General features: G+C 40.1%; 1 protein-coding gene across 1 annotated transcript in view; it reads right to left on the reverse strand.

Annotated features, from left to right (window-relative positions):
- The window catches only part of SPARCL1 (SPARC like 1), a 49,159-nt gene that overhangs the window by 15,501 nt on the left and 10,270 nt on the right, over nt 1–23,388 (reverse strand). The window contains exon 2 of the mRNA XM_066385198.1: nt 2,158–2,222. Coding sequence (XP_066241295.1) covers nt 2,158–2,211 — 54 coding nt within the window. The 5' untranslated portion in view covers nt 2,212–2,222. The remainder of the gene's footprint in view (nt 1–2,157; nt 2,223–23,388) is intronic.

Consider the following 23,388-nt stretch of genomic DNA (forward strand, 5'->3'; position numbering starts at 1 on the left):
TACATTTTAGGGAGTTACATAAGTGAAAAATTACCATGGTTAGTAGAAATATCTTGCAGTGATAATAATATAAAGTGTCTGATGTTGTTGACAGGTATTCACAGTGGATCTTCATTAAAGAGATGCTGTGTATACTCAGATATTATAGCCAGATGTAAGCATAAAACTCAGATTCTATTTGGATTGTCTTGTCTTTACTCCTTTAGCGGATTCCATAAAGCTGATTGTGTAGTATAAATAAAGGCTTGGAATGGAGGATTTATTTTAGATTGGTTTGTTTTCTTGCTCTTCATTATCTTTTCAATTAAGAAGAGTGATAATATTTTTAAAAATTTCCAAAGAAGCCATTTTTAAGAGGGAAAAGGAGAAGGAATGGTGGCTAGGTTGGCAAGTTGCCTGCAAGGGGCATCATGTAAGTCAATGGATGGAGATTTTAGGCTTATTAGTGAACAGCTCTTCCTCCTCAGTTTCCCCTCCTCAAAATGGAAGAAATGCACAAAAATAAAACAGCTTATTTTTTGAAAATGAAATTGTTTTATCATTATGCTCACATCTATAGTTATAACAACATACCCTCTGAAAATCTGTACAAATCTTCTAACTACACAGACTCAATTCACTGACTTTTGGAGAACTCCAGCAGAAGGGGGAAACAATACAAGATTTCTTTTTTTTTTAAGATTTTATTTATTCATTTTAGAGAGAGGAGTGGGGGGGGGAGAGAGAGAAAGAGAGAGAGAAGGAGGGAAGAGCAGGAAGCATTAACTCCCATATGTGCTTTGACCAGGCAAACCCAGGGTTTCAAACCAGGGACCTCACCATATATATATGGTCTACCGGAAAGTTCTGTCCATTTTTGGAATAAAACAAAATACAAATTTTTCTTACCGTCAATAAACTTTATTAAATAATATAATTGCCATTATTATTAATGATTTCTTGCCAGCGTGAGGGCAATTTGTATATCCCATTTTTGAAAAATGTTTTATCTTTTGATGTGAAAAATTGAACCAGTGCTTGTTTGATATCTTGAATTTTTGAATTTTTTGCCCTTCAAAAAATTTTGTAAGGACAAAAACAAGTGATAGTCGGAGGGTGCTAAGTCCGAGGAATATGGTGGATGCGATAGACATGCTTCTGAAGCATTTCTTCCTTGTTGAAATTCGTAAAAATTACAGTGGCGTAAATGAACTTTATCAGTAGCCATGGGTACACTATCGCTTCACACATAAGACTAACGTGAATCAACTTTGTTTTAGTTAATTTGCTACGTCAGTATGTATACATTAAATGATAAAAATAGAGAGGCACACATGCGCCAAATAAACATGTGCTTACGTGTCGAAACTTGTTGAGATAGAAACGGACAGAACTTTCTGGTAGACTCTCTCTCTCTATATATATATATCACCATGGTTGGATGATCATTTGAATGTCCCCCAAAGATCCATATCATCCAACCTCAATCAAACTAAAAGATTTGTGGATTCACGTTATCTTGAGGATGCAGATATGTCTCAAATGATTTGATTTGTACAGATGATCTATTGCTGGTATATCTGGCCATGAAGAAGAGAATGTTTTAGTCTTGCCTGCTTTCAGCATGTTTGATGAACAAACCCCCAAGGAGAGTTAAGAACTGATTTGTGGTTACCATACCATTTCCTGCCACTTACCCATTGGTTCCTTTTTTTTTTTATTACAGACTGAGTGTTTCTCATCCAGCATGCATTTAATCTTAAAGAAAATGCTGCTGGAGAGTGTGGATGAGCATACCAAGATTTTTCACACGAATTCCTTAGATTTCTAATGCCTGAGATTATCAATGTGATGAGATTCCATAAGAGAATTTATTTCTTCTTATTCTCTTTGGTATTTGGGCATATTTCCTAGCTAATAAACTGATAACCAACACATTTAACTATATGTTTAATGCATCTCATAGAACCTGATAGATTTAAATATATATTTTTTAAAAAGTACCGGCACCTTATCTCAATTTTTCTAGTTATCCATCCCTTGCTTGGGTAAAAAAGAATATGAATAAAGTAAAAAAAAAAAGTTTAAAACCACTATGTAAGAACTATTTTTAAATGTAGACTTTTTAAGCTAAATGTCAAGAGGAAGAGATGTAATAACTGAAAAAAGAACATTTACCGGGATTGCAGCTACAGTTCCCAAAACACACAGGAAGAGAAGTACAGTCTTCATGTTTTCTAGACCTGTGAACCGAGAAGATAATTAGCAGTGATAGGCAAAGTTCCCTTATGAAAAGTTAAAAGATAATCCTAGCAAGTATTGATCTTGATGCTGTCCTTTGTATTTAAAGGTGATGGCTGTCTTTGTGGACTAACATGTCTGAAAAGACAGATTAATGACAGTTTTTCCCAGTTGTGTACTTGTGAGAAGGACTCCTAAATTTTTGGTCCAGCTGTGTTTGATGGAAGCTGTCTCTGTTTATGACCGTACATCCTTGAATGAAAGTTCTATGCAAAACTTGGGTTTTAAGACTTGTGAGTATTCAAAGTGAAAACAGAAGTTACAAAGTGAAGTAACAGAGTTTATTTATTTATTTGTTTGTTTGTTTATTTATTTATTTAAAGAATGCCTCTTTGGTGGTGAAGAGACCCATGCATTTAGCCTGACCTCTGCTGGCGCAGCGGATAAAGTGTCAACCTGGAATGCTGAGTTTGCTGGTTCAAAAACACAGGCTTGCTGGGTCAAGGCACATATGAGAAGCAACTACTATAAGTTGATGGTTCCTGCTTCTCCCTTTCTCTCTCTAAAATGAATAAAATCTTAAAAAAAAAAATACCTGTACATTCACAGGTCATTTTTAGGCATCTTATAGAGCTTGATAGATTTGAAAGAAATATTTAAAAAAAAATACTTTACCTCAAGTTTTCTATTTATCTATTCCTTGATTGGGTAAAGAAAAATATTATTAAAATAAAAAAAAGAACGTTTAAAACCACTATATAAATACATTGCACTGACCTCAAGGGACCATCAATGTTCACCGAATTTAGAGGTTTTACACTGGCAATCTCTGAGTTGGTGGTGGCCTGAAAATGGGTTTGGCTTGTTAGGCACTGTGTATTTTAAATTAGCATTTAAAAATCTGAATATTTCATGTAAAAAATTCAGATTTGCAGTTTCTCTTGAACTATTGGCCCTCTTAGCAACAGCAGGCTTTCAAGGTGGCAGTTGGCTGGATCTGAGCAGAGACTATTTTGTGTAGGGATGCTGGCGTTTGTACCTGGTCTGTTTCACTTCTGTCATTTCCCTTCCAATTGAACTTAGTTCATTCCAAACAACCTTTTTCAGTTTTAAGATGAGACAAATGAGGCTATGAGGCCAAGTAAATTGACCTCTAGCTGAACTCTGAAAAGGAGTAGGTTGTCTACATTTTCTTGCACAGTATCCTTAAGCATGGTAATCTGAACTCTGACTGAGATGAGGGATATCAGTTTTAGTCTTTAATAGAAATTTTTCAAAAAAAAAAAAAAAAAAAAAGGGCCCTGGCCAGTTGGCTCAGCGGTAGAGCGTCGGCCTGGTATGCGGGGGACCAGGATTCGATTCCCGGCCAGGGCACATAGGAGAAGCGCCCATTTGCTTCTCCACCCCCCCCCCCCCCTTCCTCTCTGTCTCTCTCTTCCCCTCCCGCAGCCAAGGCTCCATTGGAGCAAAGATGGCCCGGGCGCTGGGGATTACTCCTTGGCCTCTGCCCCAGGCGCTAGAGTGGCTCTGGTTGCGGTAGAGCTATGCCCCAGAGGGGCAGAGCATTGCCCCCTGGTGGGCAGAGCGTTGCCCCTGGTGTGCCGGGTGGATCCCGGTCGGGCGCATACGGGAGTCTGTCTGACTGTCTCTCCCCGTTTCCAGCTTCAGAAAAATAGAAAACAAAGAAAATAAATTTTTTTTCTACCTCTGAAACTCACAGAAAGAGTAGATTAACTCTTTAAACTTACTTTTACAATCATAGTTTTATATATAAATGCATCCACAGAGCTTTAAATGACACTTTGAAATTTATAAAAGAGAGTGCCTTTTTCTACTAGTTACCTCAATATATATATTTGTGACAGCAACAGAGACAGAGAGAGGGACAGATAGGGATAGACAGGCAGGAAGGGAAAGAGATGAAAAACATCAAATCTTCATTGTGGCATTTTAGTTTTTCATTGATTGCTTTCTCATATGTGCCTTGACTGGGGGACTACAGCAGAGCAAGTGACCCCTTGCTCAAGCCAGTGATCTTGAGCTCATGTCTATGATCCCATGCCCAAGCCAGCAACCTCGGAGTTTTGAACCTGGATCCTCCGCATCCCGGTCTGATGCTGTATCCACTGTGCCACCACCTAGTCTGGTTTGATATTTCTAAATAACATGATTAAGTGGATATTTAAAAAATATGTTATAAATTATTTTACTGATTTAATACTGTAACAACTATCACTTCACACCACACACACACACACACATACACATCTTACATGCATGCCCACACATGTGCACACAAATTCTTCTCTTCTTCCTTCCCCTCCCCTTTCTAAATTAATTGTATCACAAATCTTATTTAAATCATTATTTAACATTTATGACAATGAACATTCACTATACCTGGCAATTTTCTATGTTGAGTTATACTTAAATTTCTTTTCTTGAACAGTATTTTGATTTTGCCTGGACCTAGAAATTGCTTCTCTTTTTAATGTACTTCTCCATGTACCACTTCCTCAATTTTCCATACAAGAATTAAAATTTTCTTTTAATATGACAACACAGAAATCATAAGAAAAGCACAACAGTAAACCCTCAAAGAAATCTCTGGGTTCTATTTCTCCTTTGGAGACGTTCCTCTCAGAGTATCAGTTCTCCTGCTCCGTTTGACTGCTTTTCTCCTGAAATCTCTAATCACCCCACACTGGAAATCCCCTTTGCTCATTTTTTATTTCAGTTCTTGCTTCCAGGGTCATATATATATGTGTGTTTTTCCTCATTTTCACAGAGCATATTCTCCTGAAGCTTCCCAAGAAACAGTCATAGAGGAGACAAAAGTTTTGAGACATTGAGTATCAGAAAAGCATCCACATTTTTTTCTTCCCTTGATGTTTGGTTGGATACAGAATTTTAATTTGGAATTATTTTTTTTTCCTCTAAATTTTAAAGCATGTTTCATTTTCTTTTAGAGTTCAGCATTGTTAGTAAGAACTCCAATGTCAGTTTCCCTTAATTATTTGTAATGAGAATTGTTTTTTTCCTTTCTTTCTGAAAGATTTTTAAGTTTTACTATTTACCCCAGTGCTCTGAATATTACAATCTCTGCCTTAGTTTGGATCATTTTAATTTATTTTAGTCACTCATTAAGTCCTTCAAATTTGAAAATTTTTATATTTCAGCTCTGGGAAATTTTTACTTGTTAGTTCTTCAATAATTTTTGCCTTCCTATTTTTGAAAACTTTTTTTTCTTTCTGAAATTTACATTAGTTAAATGTCAGAATTCTTAGATTGAGTCTCTAATTTACTTGCTATTTTTGCTCCTCTTTTCCATCTTGTTTCTATTATTGTGGGAAACTTCCTCAATTATATCTTTCCTTTATTCTATTGATTTCTTGAACATTTTGCTCATATGCTTCTAATTTCTTATTTCCTTATACTCCCCTTTTTATTGTTTTCTCTTATTTTTTCATTAGTATATTAATACTCTTTTATTTTGGAAGATATTAATCAAACATTTTGAAAAAATTTTTAGCGCTCTACATTTTCTGTTTCCATATTGTCACTCTTTTTTCTGGTTTGTTTGTTTTGGTCTTCATTTTTCATGTTGAAAGCTTTTCTCAAATGTCTAATATCTTTGTCCAGTAATATTTAGTAGTGAGTCACTAAAAATCCAATTAGAAGGTTTATGGGCAGACTAGTCACCTAGGAGAGCTTTCATGGAGAGGCTGAGGCAAGAACTTAATAGTTTTGATTAGATACCCTACATGTCATTGTCAGATTTTTCTCTTGAGGAGATATTTTTTTCTAGAGAGGATCTTCATATCTCCTATCTTGGGGAGGTAGGTAAAGCCTGGTTGTTAGCATTCTGTGATGAACGCGTGAAGGAACTAGAGATCTCTCATTGCAGAAACTGAGTCTCACTTAGTTCCCCAGGTTTCTGGGCGGCACCACATCTCACACTCCACTGTGCCTACCTGTCCAGGGCCAGAGAATAACCTCCCCCCTGTTTCGGGTGAAATGGGCATAAGTCTCCTATCTGCGCAGGCATAAGGAAGGACCTCATGTTTGTTTACCTGATAGGCTTTCATTCAATCCTCCTGACTTCAACCTCTACCCTCACCTTGTCTTCCAAATTACCTGGTGCACTCATTTCTGGAAACTTTTCCCGGTTCTGCAATGCAAATTGGCTTCTTTGTCTATGAACTTTTCTCTGAAAACCTTTAAGCTTAAGCTTTCTCTCTTTCTCCAGCTGTTTTCTATCTTCTAAAAATTTGCTGATATCTTTTATCTTTGATTTCTCTTTTTTTTTGTCATTGTGAGGTTATATTAAAATTTTTCTTTTCTTATAATTACACTGGAATTTTAGCAGGGAGTGAAAAATATATACATATGTTTTGTCTATCCCATTCAATCAACAGAGATTTTCATTTCTTCATTGATTTATATTTTACTTTTTTAAGATGTTGTAAGAATCACTATGGGTATTTGGTTCTAATTTTATTAGAAAATAAAGTTTTTATTGACGAAAGGGAGGCTACATTGTTTCTTATCATGTTCAAAACAAATAAGAACTCATTCTCACCTCTCTCACTCTCTGAACCTCAAAGGTAGGCCACCTGCACTATGGAAGAGTGCTTTGGGAGGACAGAGAGTAAAGCTGCACATAGAAGGTGATTTGGGGTGGAGCGTAGGGGAAAACTTTATAACCTTAAATAACTAATCTATTCCAGTTTTAATAAAAATAACAAGTACTTTGCTTGGAGATTTAAATTTAATTTGTCTCAGGAACCCCTCTGAAAATAACTATTCACAACTTAAATAGAAATTCAGAGTACTAACAGTAAAATGTGTGTTACATTTATTATAAACTTTAGATAAGCATTATTTAGAGCTAGTAGTGGTGTGTATAACAAACACTGCACATTTATATTATCAAATTGCCTTGGGTTTGCCAAGCATATTTATAAATGGGATATTATCTTATTTGATCACTGCAACAACTCCATTGATGTCTCAGATGAACAGGCCTAGAAAGGCTGTAGCAAGACTTGCTCAAGGTCAAAGAACTATTAAGAAGGGGAACTGGAAAAAACCCCAGTTTTCTTGGCTCCTATTCTGGAACTTTTCCAGCTTTCTTGCAAATAAAGATCTTCATTTACCTCACACACAAAGATGTTGGGAAGGAGCAACAAACAAACACCCCAAAACCAGTAGTGGAAGAAATTCAGAATTCATGTTGAGTTTTTAAATAAGGAGTTCCAAACATTTTAAAGTTTAAGGTTTTGCATATGTGGCAAATAAACATTTTTTGTGTGTGTTGAGGAAAAAAAGGCTGATTATAATAGATTGGTTGGATTATTTGATATCAAAAGTGCCTTTCAATAATGCTTTTTATAGTCTAAATAAGACAAAACCAGAGAAATTAAGTTTTGCTTGAATAAAAAACATGTTTAGGTAAAAGCCTGTAGCATGTTACAAATGCTTTCTCAGACAGTTGTGAAGGACAGCCCAGTAGAAAGATGTAATTGGAGGAAATGGTAATATTAAAGAGAGAGGTTGTTAGAGTGGTACATTTGGGCTGGCTCTGGTCTTGGAAATGGAAAAGAGAAGAACAGATCCAGTTTGTACTGGCTGGTGAGAGTCAACTGTTCAATTTCCAGGAATTTTGTGAGCTGATTATTAAATAAAGTCATTATTAAAAATTAAATTATTATACACATGTACTTCAATTAATTATATTAAAACCAAGGAAATATATACTCAAAACTCATTACTTCCGCCTGACCTGTGGTGGTGCAGTGGATAGAGCATCGACCTGGAAATGCTGAGGTTGCCGGTTCAAAACCCTGGGCTTGCCTGGTCAAGGCACATATGGAAGTTGATGCTTCCTGCTCCTCCCCCATCTCTCTCTCTCTCCTCTCTCTCTCTCTCTCCCCCCCTCTCTCCTCTCTAAAATGAATAAATAAAATAAAATTTAAAAAAAATATTAAAGCAAGTATAATTTTTAAAAAAAACAACTCATTACTTCCTACTAATTTTACTACATTTTACTGTTATTTAATCTCTTGGAGTTATTTATGCGTGTTGTATCTGTAGGTGGAAATCCTATATAATGTGTGCTACTGAGCATCTGTTCTCAATTTTATTCAGTGATGTCATGCTAGTTGTTCGAAATTAGCCATGGTGGGAGGATTATACCATGACAATCATCAAATGCTACCCAATCCTTTCCCATCCCTCCCCAATCTGGTTGTTAAACAGTTACCAGCATATTGAGTTGCTGCACACTTGAAGCCTGTGATGTTTTTGTTAACTAATGCCACCCCAATAAACTAAAGGAAATATTTATCAACATACCACTGAATATTTCTGAGACATATATAAAGGCAGAACAGATAAGGTTTAATGACCAATTGGATATTGTGAGAAGAAGAGAAGGAAGAGTCTTAGGTTATCACACTGCTAACTTGGGTAAGTGGGTAAAGGGTGGTATTAATCACTAATATAAGGAATTATAGAAAGATCTGGTTTTAGAAGAAAGGTGATGAATTAGTTTTGGACTTGCTGAACATGAGTAGAGATATACTTGAATAAACGAGTCTGCAGGTAAGCACAGAGTTTGGGGTTAAAGATATAATTTGGGTGCTATTAGCATGAGAAGCTCTGTAATGAGTAAAACAGAGGGAAAGAGCCAGAAGTATGGTGAATGAAGACTTAAGTCCATTAGAGGATTGGAGAAACTGAGGATGTAAAGAATGAGAGAAAGGAGAGTCATATAACAAGAAGAAAGTGTTAAATGTTACAGAGAGTTCAAAGTAAACAAGGCCATTGCTTTTGGAAATACAGAGTTTACTGGAAAGTTGAGGGAGAGTCGTTTTGGTGCAATAATGTTGGTGGAGTCCAGTCTGTAGTGATTGGGGAATAGACAGACAGTGATGAAGTAAAGACTGTGAGTCTAGATTATTCTTTTAAGATGCTTGTCTTTGAAAGAACAAAGAGTAAGGGGAAAGCACGATCACAGGAATGTTTTATTTGTATTAAAAGGTGGTCATCCACCTGACCAGGCGGTGGCGCAGTGGATAGAGTGTTAGACTGGGACACAGAAAACTCAAGTTCGAAACCTCGAGGTCTCTGGCTTGAGTGTGGGCTCATCTGGCTTGAATATGGGCTCACCCAGGGTCACTGACTTGAAGCCCAAGGTCACTGGCTTGAGAAAGGGGTCACTAGCTCTGCTGTAGTGTCCCTTCCCCTCCCCCTCAAGGTGCATATGAGAAAGCAATCAGTGAACAACTAAGGTGCAGCAACGAAGAATTGATGCTTTTCATCTCTCTCCCTTCCTGTCTGTCTATTCGTTTCTCTATCTCTGTCAAAAAATAAAATAAAATAAATAAATAAAGAGATGGTCATCCAAGTATTTTTTTATGATTAGGGGAAAGCATAAGTAACCCAAATGAGAAGATAAAGGGGAAGAGAGAAAATGTGGTAAGCAGTGATCATCCCAGTAACCCAAAACTCTTGAGCTGCATGTCCTAGACTTTGGCCTTGGCCTTGTGACTTGATTTGGCCAATGGGACATTAGCAAGCACGATGCCAGCAGAGGTATGGCAAGTTCTTGCACACCAGGATTTGTCTTTCTGTGGAAAGCATTCACAGACTATCAGAAAGCGTGGACTGGAGACTAGCTTGGATCATTGAGTGATAAGATACCATGCAGAGAACCCTGGAGGATGAGAGACCATCTGGGATGGGTCAGCCTTAGCTGAGCTCCCAGTTTGCTGGAACCACTTGAGTAACTCCAGACAAATTTAATAGAAGAAACACCAAGCTGAGTCTAGTACAGACTGCAAAATCATGTGCAAATAAGGGGATTGGCTTTCAGCCATCTAAATTGGGGGTGGATTGTTATGCAGGGATACTTGAAATAGAGGAAAACAACGAAGTTGCCTGACTCATTGTGTAGCTAATATTATTTAGCAATGAATGACATAGGCTCTTAAACAAGACTTCCTGGGCTCTAATACTTAATTTGCATAATCCTGAGAAAATAATTTAGTTTTTTTTTTGAGCCCCTGGTTGTTTACTGCAGGGGTCCCCAAACTTTTTACACAGGGGGCCAGTTCACTGTCCCTCAGACCGTTGGAGGGCCGACTATAAAAAAAAAACTATGATCTAATCCCTATGCATACTGCACATATCTTATTTTAAAGTAAAACAAAACAAAATGGGAACAAATACAATATTTAAAATAAAGAACAAGTAAATTTAAATCAACAAACTGACCAGTATTTCAATGGGAACTATGGGCCTGCTTTTGGCTAATGAGATGGTCAATGTCCAGTTTCATATTTGTCACTGATAGCCGTAACAAGTGATATGACTTGCTTCCGGAGCTGTGACGCGTGCGTCCCGCGTCACCGGAAGTAGTACTGTACGTGAGCAATGCCGAGCTTTGCGGCGCCGCCACATACAGTACTCCAGGAGTACTCCATCCTGTGCTCCTCTCACTGACCACCAATGAAAGAGGTGTCCCTTTGGAAGTGCGGTGGGGGCCAGATAAATGGCCTCAGGGGGACACATGCGGCCCGCAGGCTGTAGTTTGGGGACCCCTGGTTTACTGTGTCCCAACTTAGAACTTTTTTTTTAAAGGTATCATGTTTATTTATACTTCCATCCAGAAATTGAAAACAAAACTTAAAGATGGAATATAATTATTATTTATAATCATCCAAGAGGAAAACCACCTAAAGTTTTCAATTATAAAGCAGATGCTGTGTTGCATTTTTGAAGATAAGACTTTGTACAACAATGCAGTACTTAGAATGTAAAAGGCCTTGAGTTCTACATTGTCCTTTAGACCAGTCACTGGGCATTTTTGTCTCACGAGCTAATTGTATTTGCCACACATTGATTGAAATAATTTCACGGCCTCTAGGTCTTATTTTAAGAACTAAATAAATATGCTGGAAACAAGAGATATTTTGAGAACTGTCATACTGAAGACTATAGGGAGGCTTACTTAGCTGCTGCTTGCAACATACTTTGAAAATGAAACTCATGATGTTCTTGCTCAGTAGGATGAGCACCCATTTATTCTTAGATAAGCAAAAAGTCGTATATTTTGAGACATTCAAATTTTTTATGCACTTTCTACAATTGCAGATTGTATTTTGCCAGAAGAACAAGTAAAATTCTTGGAGAAAAATGCAACAATTTGACACATTTTTGGAATACGAACTTATTCTTAAAGACTTAAATATGCAGAGTTGATGTGAAATTAGATAAATACTATTTTGCCCAAATGTATGAATTTATGAAAAGCCAGTGGCATGGTTGAAAGAACACTAGGTATAGAATTGGAAGATCTAAATTCCAGACTGAACTACCTTTTGTCAGCCAAGAGACTTTGGTCAAGTGACAGGTTTCTTCATCTACAAACCAGAAAGAATAACAGTACCTTTCTTATTTATTTTCTAGAGTTGTTTGGAGACATATAGTCATTGGGAGATTTTACCAACTGTAGAAATGAGAGGTATTTCTTTGAGCCACTCATAAGGAAAAACAGCTTGATTACCTCAATAATTATTACTTCAAGAGACTTGAATTCATCCCTTTCTTAGAGTTCTTAAGTTATTTTTTCCAGTGTACCACTTTCTTTCCATGGGCCTGGAGGGGTTAAAGATGAGAGGCAGTAGAAACTTTGAGGAGAGCCTTTTTTTCTGTTAGGAACAGGGTGTCTCATTAGCAAACTTTCAGGAGAACCTCACCTGGAAGTTTGATAGATGACAACTAAACAGCCTTTTTTAGGTATGGCCTTTCTGGGGAAACCCAGGATTTGGAATCTCAAATGCCTAGAGTTCTTCTATTGGCTGGAACCATATGCCATCAAAACAAATGTCTAGATGAAACATTTGGCATTCAGAAACATTTTCCCATTAAGAACCAAACATCGATAACCATCAACTCTATTTAAGTCATGTGGGTAGCTATTGTGAGACAATTTCTAACATTTTCCTTTTAATATGTATAAACACTCAGGTATAGTAAAGATGGCCATAAATTCTTTGCTGCTTTTGCATTGAGGTGGAGTCAAATTTTCCTCCCCACGAGTCTGGACTGGCCTTAGTAACTTACTAGATCAAATCATTGAGACAGAAGTGGTGTTCTGGAATTTCAGAGGTTAGTTATAAGAAGCCTTGGATTTTTGACCTGGATCACTTGGAACACTCATTTTGGGACCCCTGAGTCATTTTGTAAGAGACTGTCATGCTGCACAAGACACTGTTCAACAGTCCCTGAAGATCCCAGCTTTCTATCTGTACTCACAAGGGCACAGGACATGTGAGTGAAATCCTCTTAGGCCCTCTAGAGCTGCCCAAACTCCTGACCCATACAATCTTGAGACATTATAAAATGGTTTCTGTTTTAAGCCACTAAGTTGGTAAGCCGCAATAATGAATTAGAATAAACATTAAATATCTTGAGTAAAATAGCACTCAAGTGTATTCATTAATAGTAAATCATTTATGTTCATCGAAGTCTTACTTTACTGAAAAAGTAAGTTTTATTATTGGCTGTTGACTATGGTAGCTAATGTGATGGCTTATAGTTTTTGAGGTTTTATTATATGCCAGGCAGAGGTAGATTAAGGTTGGTTGAGGCCCCGGGTGCAGAAGAAAATATTGGGCCCCTCAAAGAGAGAGAGAGAGAGAGAGAGAGAGAGACAGGGAAAATAAAAATACATGTTAACTATATTTTTAAATAAATAAAAAATATTATGTGCTATTATTGGGCAGATAAAATACAGAGTGTCTGTAAAGTCATGGTGCACTTTTGACCGGTGACAGGAAAGCAACAAAAGGTGATAGAAATGTGAAATCTGCACCAAATAAAAGGAAAACTCTCCCAGTTTCTGTAGGATGATGTGGCAGCATATGCGCATGCGCAGATGATGACGTAACCCTGTGTATACAGCAGAGCAGCCCACGGCCATGCCACTCAAGATGTAGATGGTACAGAGGAAAGTTCAGTGTGTTCTGTGGTTCACTAAATTCGAATCCGTGACCAAAGTGTAACGTGAATATTGGCGCGTTTATAACAAAGTGCCACCACATAGAAATAACATTACTCGGTGGGATAAGCAGTTGAAGGAAACCGACAGTTTGGTGGAGAAACCCCGTTCTGGTAGGCCATCAGTCAGTGACAAGTCTGTAGAGGCTATACGGGATAGCTACCTAAGGAGCCCTAAAAAATCTGTGCGTGAGCCCACATTGAACTGCACCGAATAGGTATGAAACTGGGAGAGTTTTCCTTTTATTTGGTGCAGATTTCACATTTCTATTGTCTTTTGTTGCTTTCCTGTGACCGGTCAAAAGTGCACCATGACTTTATGGACACACTGTATATTATGCTCACTTTGTTAAAGATGGCGCTGCCCACATGGAAGCCCGTCACTCAGGTGATATTAATGTGTGTTTGGGCTGGACTGTGGGTAGGCAGGATCCTTGTAGCCTGGTGCTTGGTTTTAGGACTAAGCCTTTCCCACCCTTTTTGATGTGGGGTGGTGCAACCCCAACATGCTTCAGATAAGTAATTTTGTATTATAGACTTCCCTATTTTGTATATTGGATTAAAGGTTTTGATTTCTGCACTATAAGGTGGGGCAGACCAGGAGCTTGCTCTTTCAGTTCCTGAGATTAGCATTAGAGAGGAGAGCAGAGAAAGGCCACGTGGTGGAGGCCAGGAGAGGCAGCCAAGAGGGTGGAGTGCTGAAGGAGAAGCCAGTTTGTCCAGAGTTTGTGCAGGGAGAAGGAAGGAGATGGGGAACAGAGGTGAATAAATCTGGTGAGGTAGACACCTTTGATTCTAGGAAACTCAGATAAGTCAGTAGCTTTGTAAGCACTGAATGAGTGGGTTTTGGAGCCCAGTGTGTGTTTTTACTTGCCCGCTGGGTGCAAGCTAGGATTAAAGATGATGGCCCACCAGTTCTTGGCTCCATTGTTTCATTACCATCTGTCCGAATATAATGCGAACCTGCATGGGCCAGGCGGCTATAATGGTGGCCATGCATACTGGCTTTACAGCTATTAATATTAAAATTACACATATAAAACCAAACTTAGTGTCATTAGAAAAAAAGTGTAAAGTTGGGGTTTTGAAGGGCCCTTCAGAAGTCAGGGACTAAGGCACGCGCCTGGTGTGCCCATTGTTAAATCAGCCTCTGATGCCAAGTACAATGCTAAGCACTTCACCTATGTGCACTCATGTATTCCCACCTGTCCCCTGATCTCCACATCATATACATCCAGTAAGAGCTTCCTGAACAGCCTTCTGTGCCACTGTGCCCAGTCACGAATGAAGAGCAAGAAAGCCTTAGGATGCAAGAATTTAAAAAGGAGCTTTTCAGGGACATTCTCAAAGATGTCTTTCTCTCTCTCTCTAGCTTAGGAGAAACTAGTACATTTTCGGTCTTCTATAATGTGTAAAGGAAGGATTACTTTAATATATTTAGAGGATCCCCATGACGTATCTTTGACAATGTTGTGCAATAGCCATGTTTCCACACTTCATCATTCCTTTCCTAGTTTTTCTTCTCATTGTACCACCCGCCACTCCCTGACCTCCCTGGGTGTCATTGCACAACTCCTATGGGATGGGTCCGTGGAGGCAGTGCTCTGGTTTTTCCCCTCAGGCATTTGCCAGCCCTTCAGAAAGTCACCACACCCTGCCCCGCTGTGTTGTGGAAGAAGTTATTCTGACTGTATTTGTTTTTTCTTTGCTCACATCATATTTTTTCTCCTTTCATTTCCTCTTTCTTTGTAAATGGAGGGTTTTCTCATATTTAAATTTATTTATTCCTCCCCCTCCCCTTTTGGCATATTCTTTGGGGTACAGATATTTGAATATGGCCCAAGGTAAATGGATTAGAAATCTAAGAAGTCTCAGGTCTCATTTGTCCAAGCTCCTTACAAAATTTTGTACCGGACTTTGAATTTTCTATTTTTTATCTGAATATCTAGATTTTTTTTTAATGAAAGATGCCTCTACATTTTGTATAAACTTCCTGTTTATAAATTCTGAGCCCATTCCTGAAGACCTGTGGCATTGTTAGGGTGCAGGACCTAATGATATCTGAATGATTTACTGCAGTGTGAATAGCCTGACGATCCACCTTTGATTTACTGCAGTGTGAATAGCCTGACGATCCACCTTTGAAGCCTGTCTCACCACTGAAGTGATTGCTCAGTAATCCTGTTCTTTTCCTGCCTTTAGTTCTTCACTCTACCCCTTAATTTATTTCATTCTCTTCTCTCTGGAATTTCTTTCCCCTGAATTCCAGGTTCTTAGCTTTCTCTTCTGAGTACTCTTATTTGAATTTCCCTTATTTCTTAAACTCTGCCAACATAATATAAAACCTCTCTGGATTCAATGGATATTGTTTCTCTTCTTTTGTTACTAGAGCAAATTGGTTGTTAAGTCCTGTTAGTTGGGAGAAGAATTTCAAGAGCTTTCAGCTCCGTGAATGCACGAAGAATTATTCACTGGGGTAGTTGTCTTTCAGGAATTAAGAAAAAGAGCAAATCATACCTAAGAACAGTTCCAAGTAGCCTCATTCTCATGGTGTTGGGACCCATGGGGGAACAATGGTGGGCTTTGATGAATAGTTCTTGTGTGAACCACTAATGAAAGCACTCAGTTTAAGCAGAAGTCCCTCCAGAATTCAGCACACGATGGGCACTTCTCTCATGTGTCTTGCTGAGGGCCAACACATTGAAGAGGAGACACAATTACTTGCCCAGTGGTGCAACATTACTCATTACTTGCCTTCTCTGAAAGAAGCAGTTACAATTAACGTGAATAAAATTCGTGGCTGGAGATTAAAGAGTTCTTTGAAAATCGGGTAGAAAACTTATGCTTATTTATGCCTTCAGAGGAGAAGCACTAGAAGATTTGTTCAAGCAAGAAAAGAACACAGCTGGCTCGCAGCTGTGAATCCTGTTTCTCCCTTATGGGGAAGAGACTTTTATCTCTGAATATCTAGATATTTGCTCTTCCAGATTCACTCTAGGTTCACTCTTCAGCCTTATCCACCCTGAGCTGTCCCAGGGTTCTGTGAATGGCATGATCAGGTTCTCATGCCTGATGGTTTCTGGTGGGTTTAGGCAATGGGAAACACTGGCAGGAGAGATTTGAAGGAGGGATAAGAATAAAATCAGGGTACATATTTTTTTAGCTCCCTCTCTGTAATTGTGTCTCTTGAAGATCACAGCCCCTCCCAATGACTTCCACACAGCATTTTCTGTTTGGGTTCAGAAAATGCTCCTTTTCTTGGCGCCTACAAGCTTACCTTTTTTTTTTTTTTTTTGTATTTTTCTGAAGCTGGAAACAGGGAGAGACAGTCAGACAGACTCCCGCATGCGCCCGACTGGGATCCACCCAGCATGCCCACCAGGGGGCGACGCTCTGCCCACCAGGGGGCGATGCTCTGCCCCTCCGGGGCGTCGCTTTGCTGTGACCAGAGCCACTCTAGCGCCTGGGGCAGAGGCCAAGGAGCCATCCCCAGCACCCGGGCCATCCCTGCTCCAATGGAGCCCCGCTGCGGGAGGGGAAGAGAGAGACAGAGAGGAAAGAGAGGGGGAGGGGTGGAGAAGCAGATGGGCGCTTCTCCTGTGTGCCCTGGCTGGGAATCGAACCCGGGACCTATGCACGCCAGGCCGACGCTCTACCACTGAGCCAACTGGCCAGGGCCCAAGCTTACCTCTTACTAGTCTGTTCTTATAACCCTTTGTAGCTTCTCCATACCCTGCCTACACTTAGTAAATAATCCTTAATTACACTCCTCCAATCCCCACATTTACTATTATTATTATTCATATTGTTATTTGTCCTGGAACCATAATTTCTTTGCTGGGACCTGGACTAATACAACCCTGGATTTAAAGGTTAGGATTCATGGTTGATATCTTCAGATCTTCAGCTTACAAAGCTGCCTCCTCCTCCTCAGTGCTGCCTTGTTTCAAGTCTTTCTACAGTTGCTGTGAAGTCTTAGAATTAATATAAAAATTATTTTAAGATGAAGACATTTGAGATTTAACAGATGCAGGAGGAAGCCTTTATGGAGCTTCCCTTAACTAACTAAAAGCAGAAATTTTTGAGAAAGAAGAACTGCCATACATTTCCTCTTTGGGGTGTCTTCTACTTTCAGTAGAGAGACCATAAGAATAAATCTACTATGAATCCCTCTCCAGGGGAGCTGTATGATCCAGAACAAGATCCAGAAAAGATCACTTATGTGAGGTCTGTTGGCAATGGGGGAAGGTCATGTGAGGAACCAGATTGGGGAACTTTGGCTGGAACCACCCACACCCATGTGCGCCCAAAGAAACTTCCCAGGAGTCCTTTGGAAAAGAGCTACCATCTGTCAGTCCATGAAATTTTGCCACGTCATATCAACTCACCTTCACCCTCCCACGTGGATCCCCCCACCCACGTGACTTCTCTGGTCCCCGTCTCGTGGACCAGAGAAGATCCTCTGGGAAGCGCTCTACTAAATAAAGCTTTTGCTATTCCACACTTCGTGGCTATGCCCTTCCTTCTTCCTCGGTGGGGAAAAATACCTTACACTTGGTGCTGAAACCTGGGAGGAGTTTGAAGCCTGCTGAAGCCACTCCTCTCCACTTTCCTTCCGAGAAAGAACCAGGATCTCCAAAATTCCACCCACTTCGGCACACAGTGCGTGCGGTAAGTCCCCTGCCTCCAGCCTCCCCTCAGTTCTTTCTGCCGAGACTCCCTGTCCATAATCGCAGCTGCATCAGGGAACTCTTATCTGTTCCAAATGAGTGTGTGCCTGTGGAGACGTCCCAGACCCATCCACTCTACCTAACCATCGATGGCCAGAGCTTGAGTTGCGGATGCCAATTCTTATCTCTGATCACTCTGAGAACTGAGGGCAGCCATAGAGGCACAGGAATCTAAACCTAATCCAAAAACACCCCTGGAGTGCCTTATCTGAAATCTCTCCCTCCCTAAAGAAGAAGAAACTGTTCTTCTTCTCCACTGTTGCCAGGCCACAGAACCCACTGGATAACCAGACCAGGTGGCCTCCTGAAGGGACTTTCAATTTTAATACCCTTACCAATTTATTGCCAAAACCAAAAAACAAACAAACAAAAAAAAAAACAACTGGAAAATGGTTGGAGATCCCTTACATTCAGGGCTTCTAGTATTTGTGCTCCCATTCTAATCTCTGTGCTGCCTGTTCTATGGCATAGGCCCTTTTTGGCCAGAGAAACCTCACCTAAACCTTCCACTTCTGATCTTTCCTCCTGCCTGACCCTCAACTCTCTCCCCCTCCTGCCTGACCCTCAGGGGTGCTCTTTCTTCTCTCAGGACCCCTCTCTGGTCCCTCTGTAGACCTCTTCTGCTGGATATCTTCCCTCCAGGAAGTCCCCTCCCCTGCCGGCCAGGAGCCCCTCCCTTCTCCACTGTGTTCTTAAGCCCCTCCTCCATCAGGCCACCCTCCTCTGGCCATTGGCTCTCACGCAGGTTTGCAGGGCTCCTGACCCCACGGCCCAACCCTGATCTTCTTGCAGGAAGGCCTGGCCTTGTCCTGCCTCTGGCTCTGGCATTTCTAGCCAGATCTGGGTGCTGGGCTCCTGAGGAGCCCCCCTCCTCTTATTCTCAGCCCCCAAACCCCTATCTGAGACCTGTGAACATGGCATTTAAAGTTTTTAATTGTCACGACTAGTAGAAAAAGGCGAGGCTGCTCGCCAGGCTCACATGCAGCAGAAGGTAATGCTCTAAACCCAGACTCTTGTGGCAGCCCTCAGGCTGGCCGAGCAACAGGGGCAAGGCACAGGAGGTGCCCGACCCAACTGCGGGCCGAAATGTGGCAAGGAGGGTCACTGGGCCTGGCAATGCCCCTGTCCGAGGCCTCCCACTGAGGCCTGCCCTGACTACAAGCAGCCTGACCACTGGTGGAGCGATTGCCCCCTTTGGGCAACAGACTCGTCCTCAGCGCCTCTACGTGGAAGACAAGCCACCCAAATGGGAGGCCTAGCCAGCCAGGCGGGCTCACCACTGGAACTCTTAGGCCTCATGGATGACTGACACGGCCCCGACTCGAAGAGTCCCATCACCCTCACCGAGCCCTGGGTAATGCTGCAGGAATGGGTAAGTCCATCTCATTTCTTGTGGACATGGGGGCTACCTTCTCTGTTTTGCCATCACACTCTGGACCTCTAGTTCCCTCTCAGGTCTCTGTTATGGGAACGGATGGGACCCCTTCTTTTCCCCTTCACATGCCATCCCTGACATGCAGTTTTGCTTCAAGCTTGCCCCCATGCAGGACTGCTGGCAGTTGAAATCCCTGGGCCCTACCCGTCTCCAGCTCACCAAAAGGTTGGGCCCTGCAGATCCCCCCGTTGTTCCTGTTCCTCCCACCAGAGTGAGCTAAAGCAGGGAGCAATGCTGTTCAATGAAACTGGCCCAATGGAAGAAAGCATCAGGGTCCTCCACCATCTGCAAGAGAAACTGCACAAGAACCTCTCCTTCTACAACCCGCTTAACTCCTAGTGGCAGCCACCATCCTCACCTGGACTGCCCCATCCTAGGTCCTCTTCTACTTATCAGCATATTACTCATATTTGCTCCTTTTTTTTTTTTAAATTTTTACAGGACTGCATCTGCAAAGTTTCTGAGTCACGATCAACCAGATGTCCCTACACCCATATACTCCCCCTCAGAGCTACCACCTTCTGACCTCCCTTCCCCACTACGCCCCTAACCAGCAGGAAGTAGCCAGACAAACAGTGGCGACCCTATCTAACATAAAAGGTCAGAATGTGAGGTAGGTTGGCAATGGAGGAAGGTCACATGAGGAACCAGACCCAGGAACTTTGGCTGGAACCACCCACATCCATGTGCACCAAAAGAAACTTCCCAGGAGTCCTTTGGAAAAGAGCGACCATCTGTCAGCCAATGAAATTTCATCATATCATATCAACTCGCTTTCACCTTCCCAACCTTATAAATTACCCTCACGTGGGAGAATCCTTGCGACTTCTCTGGCCCATGTCCCCCAGACCAGAGAACATAGTCCGGGAAGCGCTCTGAATAAAGCTTTTATTATTCCATACTTCATGACTACGCCCTTCCTTCTTCCTCAGTGGGGAAAAATACCTTACAACTTATACATCTATACACAAACATTACAAACTCTTATCTCCTGTTTTGGTCTAAACATCCATTTGTCTTTTCCAACGAAATCATTTTGGTCTTTCCTAGAAGCTGTTTCTCTCCTTTGCTTTTCCCCTACTAAATTAGGTATATAAGCATTTCTTTTTTTTTTTAAATATATTTTTAAAGATTTTACTTATTCATTTTAGAGAGGAGAGAGAGAAAGAGAGAGAGAGAGAGAGAGAGAAGGGGGGAAGAGCAGAAAGCATCAACTCCCATATGTGCCTTGACCAGGCAAGCTCAGGGTTTTGAACTGGTGACCTCAGCGTTCCAAGTTGACACTTTATCCACTGTGCCACCACAGGTCAGGCGGTATATAAGAATTTGACTTTAACAGTTTAGGGAGTCAGTACTTTTGTTGGCTCCTAAGAGTATACGTATGAGTTGTTTTCTTCTTGTCAGTTGAATTTGCAGGGCCCAATTACTGAACATACGAATGCAGAGGAAAGTTTTTCCTTAGCTACATTGCCGTAATGGGTGCTCATTTTTCTTTTTAGATGGAGTATGACAGGACTCATCTTTGGAGAAAATAAAAAGTTAGAAGGTATTAAAATGTAACTTATAATCACAAGATTTTAAGTGCTATACAATCAAAGAGATTTAGAAGGAATATGGGCAACCAGTTCTGGGAGCATTTCGTGTTAGAACATGGCACCTTTCATTGTACGGTACTTACTCATTTCTCTTTTCACACAAACTCTAGAATGTTATGACACCAAGATTAATCTGAAACCTTGGGAAGTAAATCTCTGTTCCCTCCCTACACCCCAGAGGGAACCCAATTCATTAGCACAATCTGACCGAACATCTGGTTTTCTTTTTTTAAATTTTTGACTGAACATTTCAAACATTACACTTTAAAACTACTGTTTTTAAGTGGTTAGTTCCAGAACATGTAGAAATTTGCTGAATCAAAAGTAGTCTAATTAGTCAAATTGAAACAAAGTTGTATTTTGGGTAACAGTGTCTGAGGGAATCTGTTGTTAATTCTGTTTGGACAACAACTCATTTTGTTTTCATGACACTAAAACGTACACACCATTTTTAATAACTAGGTTATGGAGCCCCAGGGATATTAGCCCTGTTATCAAGAGGCTGGGAAGCTTAAGGTGAGTCAGCCACCTTGAGCCATGACCACAGCCTCAGACCTTACTGTAGCTTTCATCCACTCTTATCGGATTTGAGAAAAATAAAACAGCAAAGTACATACCAAACATGGAGTAAGCATAGGTGAGAGTTTTGTGTGTCATCTTTTGCGAAAAAAAGAAGTAATCATATTTGGACCTCACAGTATAATAACCTCCTACATTTCAACCCAAAGTATTTTTTAAATTATAAGGGAAATATTTGCTTTTGGAATCAATCGCTTTATATCAGTGGTGGGAATCAAATAATTTAACAACTCGTTCTCTGCCCTATTGACCATTTTAAGTATAAAAAATGATATATCAAAAGGTAGTTTATTATTTCATGCATGAAATAAAAGAGATACACAAAATTAGATTATGTTATGCATTTTAAAATATTAATAAAAATATTAAATAATAGCTGACAAAATACAATAAAACTCTTATTTAAGTTATTTCCATATTGCTTCTTGATTGGTGTCCTCACAATTTTTTTCACTTATGGATGGAATGAACATTACTATGGTGCTTAGAATATGCTGTTGTGCAGATGAACATTAAAAAAGAGTTAGGAATGTAAATTTGTGATTTCCACATTGGGTGGCTGTACAGCCACCCACCTTAGATAGAACCCTGATTACAAGTGCCATTTTAACACCTGGTTTGCAGAACTCAACAAAAAATTAGGCATCGGTTCTGCTGAACTGGTGTGAACTGGCTGAATCCCACCACTGCTTTCAATTGTTTTCAGGCCCTGGCAGGTGGCGCAGTGGCTAGAGCATCCTCCCAGAGCACCAAGGTTGCTGGTTCATTCCCTGGTCAAGACACATATGAGAAGCAATCAATGGCACAACTAAGTGGAGCAATGAGTTGATGTTTCTGTCTCTATCACCCTCCTTCTCTCTCTCTCTTTCCCTTCTTTCCTCTCTCAAAAGAAATTGTTTTCAGCCATAAGAAGACATTGATTAGTTGTTTTTATCAGTGAGTATGAAGATCTGACCACACAGTGTCTTGAAACCCATTATAAGTTTTCACTGACCCATAATCAAGATTCTATTTTTCTGTGCTTGCTTCGGCACTAATATTGGAAGATTCAATTTTTCTGACTTTTGTAGATCTCAGGTCACTTTTGCATTGGCTCCCTGTCATATTATGCGGATGATTAAGCAACTCAAGCTGAATCAATGATAATGAAAATGCTTTGCTTTCAGAGCTATTGAGGGTCACTCTGAATGATGGATTCTTATCCTTGTTTATTTACTTTTATTAACGATATAGGCATAGCACTTTTATTAAATCTAGATTAAACTTCATCCTATTAAAAAGCAAAACCAAAACCAAAATACATTTGCCAATTCTCACTCCACTCATAATTAAAAACTTATTGGTTGACTGAATGACCCTTCTAAAAATTTTGCCCATTTTTGGGAGGAGAAGCTGCAAATCTGGGTTTCATACTTATTCAGTGGATGACTGTGATTGTGTGATAGTGACAGAGATTTGATTAGAATGCTGTTGGTAATTTTATTGTTTCAGCAGTTATAGGCTTATGTCAGGTACTTGTAAAATGGGTATTTCATAAGTGACTATTTTGATAACTGTCTCCATTTATATCAATTAGGTGCTAGAAATTTTGGGTGACATTTCTCCCAGCAGCTCTGCATTTTCTCATTATCCTCAAGAAAAGAGATTGGCAGAAAGGGTGGCACAGACCATAAAAATGTCAGAAACAGGTTATAGGAGTTTCTCACTTAAGTGACTCACTACCATTTTTCCTGTGTAACACTACATTCCAAGTCAAATAAGA

Source organism: Saccopteryx leptura, chromosome 5 (assembly GCF_036850995.1).
Source record: "Saccopteryx leptura isolate mSacLep1 chromosome 5, mSacLep1_pri_phased_curated, whole genome shotgun sequence".
NCBI classification, from domain to species: domain Eukaryota; kingdom Metazoa; phylum Chordata; class Mammalia; order Chiroptera; family Emballonuridae; genus Saccopteryx; species Saccopteryx leptura.